Consider the following 1,753-nt stretch of genomic DNA (forward strand, 5'->3'; position numbering starts at 1 on the left):
ATTATTACAATTCCTCTACTTCCTCTGAAGTGAGAGGAAAGGGAGTGATTATCAGTGTAAACAGTACCATGTGACCACTCTGATTTGTCATCACAGTGATCATATAGTACCGAACTACTCAGATGGGCTCAGTACAGCATCTGTATACTGAACCGTCTGAGGATGGCTCAGTACACAGAGACTAGCGGGTTCCCAATGGCCATTTGTAGAATGATGTCTTAAGATGTCATTCCAGAAGTGGATGTCTACCTGCCCACTATTTTTTTACCACACAGTGGTAGGGACGTGGTTAAGGAAGAATGGGCTACCTCCAGACATACCTACCCTCAATTAATTCATTGCTATATGTCCTTAGATGGGAGCTCTGTTAGACTAGAGTTGAGGAACACACTTCACAGAGGAGTTTTGATGAGGCATTGTTGATTTCTCCATATATTTGCAAATGTAAGCAATACAAAAACTCTTTTTTTCATGCAAATTGTTATAACAATTTATATGTAATAAATGAGCACTGGTATATTTTGTATTGTATTTTTCTGGAAACTACACTTTCCATTTGTACCTTATTTTAAAAAGCTAGTTATAAAATGATTTAAGTTGGCTTCAATTTTATTATGTTTATACACCTCATATCTGCTGCCATAGACAGACAGGATTTGGCGTAACAAGCACATGGCATGAACTGTGTTATTTTCTGGAAATTATTGGAAAAAATCCTGAAAAAAAAAGAAAACAAATGCAGCTACTATTCTAAGGTCTGGTAAGCTGCAAAATATTACATTTTAGTTTTGGGATTTATAAATGCTTGAACATCCTTCATTCATCTCTGAATCTTCTTTACCAGTGCTCTTAAAGCCACTTTCACATTTTCATTTCTCAGGCTGTAGATCACTGGGTTTAGGGTGGGAATACAAAATGCATACAGCACTGAAAACACTTTGTCCTGTTCTATAGAATAAGCGGATTTATGTCTCATATACATCCCGAGGATGATTCCAAAAAACAAGATGACCACTGTGACATGAGAGGAACAAGTAGAGAAGGCCTTGTGTTTTCCTTTGTTGGAACGAATATTTAAGATGGCAGAGGTAATAAAGATATAAGAAATTATAATGAAGACTAGAGGTATGAAACCTAAGAGGATGCCAAGCACCTGAATGACTAACTCAATGCTCTGAGTGTTACTGCAGGAAAGCTTAAGAAGTGGCTTCAAGTCACAAAATAAATGATTAATGACATTAGACTTACAGAACTTGTGTTGAGTCAACAATGCAGGATAAATGGAGGTGTCCAGAATGACACAGAGCCATGAAACCAAAGCCAGACAAGCACAAAGAGAAAAGCTCATAAATGTTGAGTAGCGTAGAGGATGGCAGATGGCAACATACCTGTCAAATGCCATAACAGCGAGCAGACAGTATTCTGATGCAATACATATAACAAACACATACATTTGAGTGATACAGCCTAAGAAGGTGATAGTCTGATCCCCTGTCAAGCAGATATGTAGAAGTTTTGGGAGAACAGTTGATATGAGTGTGAGGTCGAGAAAAGAAAGGTTGCACAGGAAGAAGTACATGGGTGTATGGAGCTGAGACTCAGTACATATAACAGTAATGATAGTTGTATTCCCAGACAATGCCATGAAGTAGATAAGCAAGAAGGTTACAAACAGAGGAAGCTGCATGTGAGGTAACTCATAGAATCCTAGGAGCCGGAACTCTTTAAAATCTGTCCCATTCCAGGTCTCCAT

General features: G+C 38.2%; 1 protein-coding gene across 1 annotated transcript; it reads right to left on the bottom strand.

Annotated features, from left to right (window-relative positions):
- Positions 1-820: 820 nt before the first annotated feature.
- LOC108794487 (olfactory receptor 1013-like) lies at positions 821-1,753 on the bottom strand. The gene has a single exon (XM_018565533.1). The coding sequence runs from the start codon at positions 1,751-1,753 to the stop codon at positions 821-823; it is 933 nt and encodes a 310-aa protein (XP_018421035.1).

Source organism: Nanorana parkeri, unplaced genomic scaffold (assembly GCF_000935625.1).
Source record: "Nanorana parkeri isolate BGI_ZX_2015 unplaced genomic scaffold, ASM93562v1 scaffold857, whole genome shotgun sequence".
Lineage (NCBI taxonomy): Eukaryota > Metazoa > Chordata > Amphibia > Anura > Dicroglossidae > Nanorana > Nanorana parkeri.

Excerpts from the sequence above, each read along its gene's own strand:
- LOC108794487 (XM_018565533.1), bottom strand. The coding sequence starts at position 1,753 with ATGGAGACCTGGAATGGGACAGATTTTAAAGAGTTCCGGCTCCTAGGA.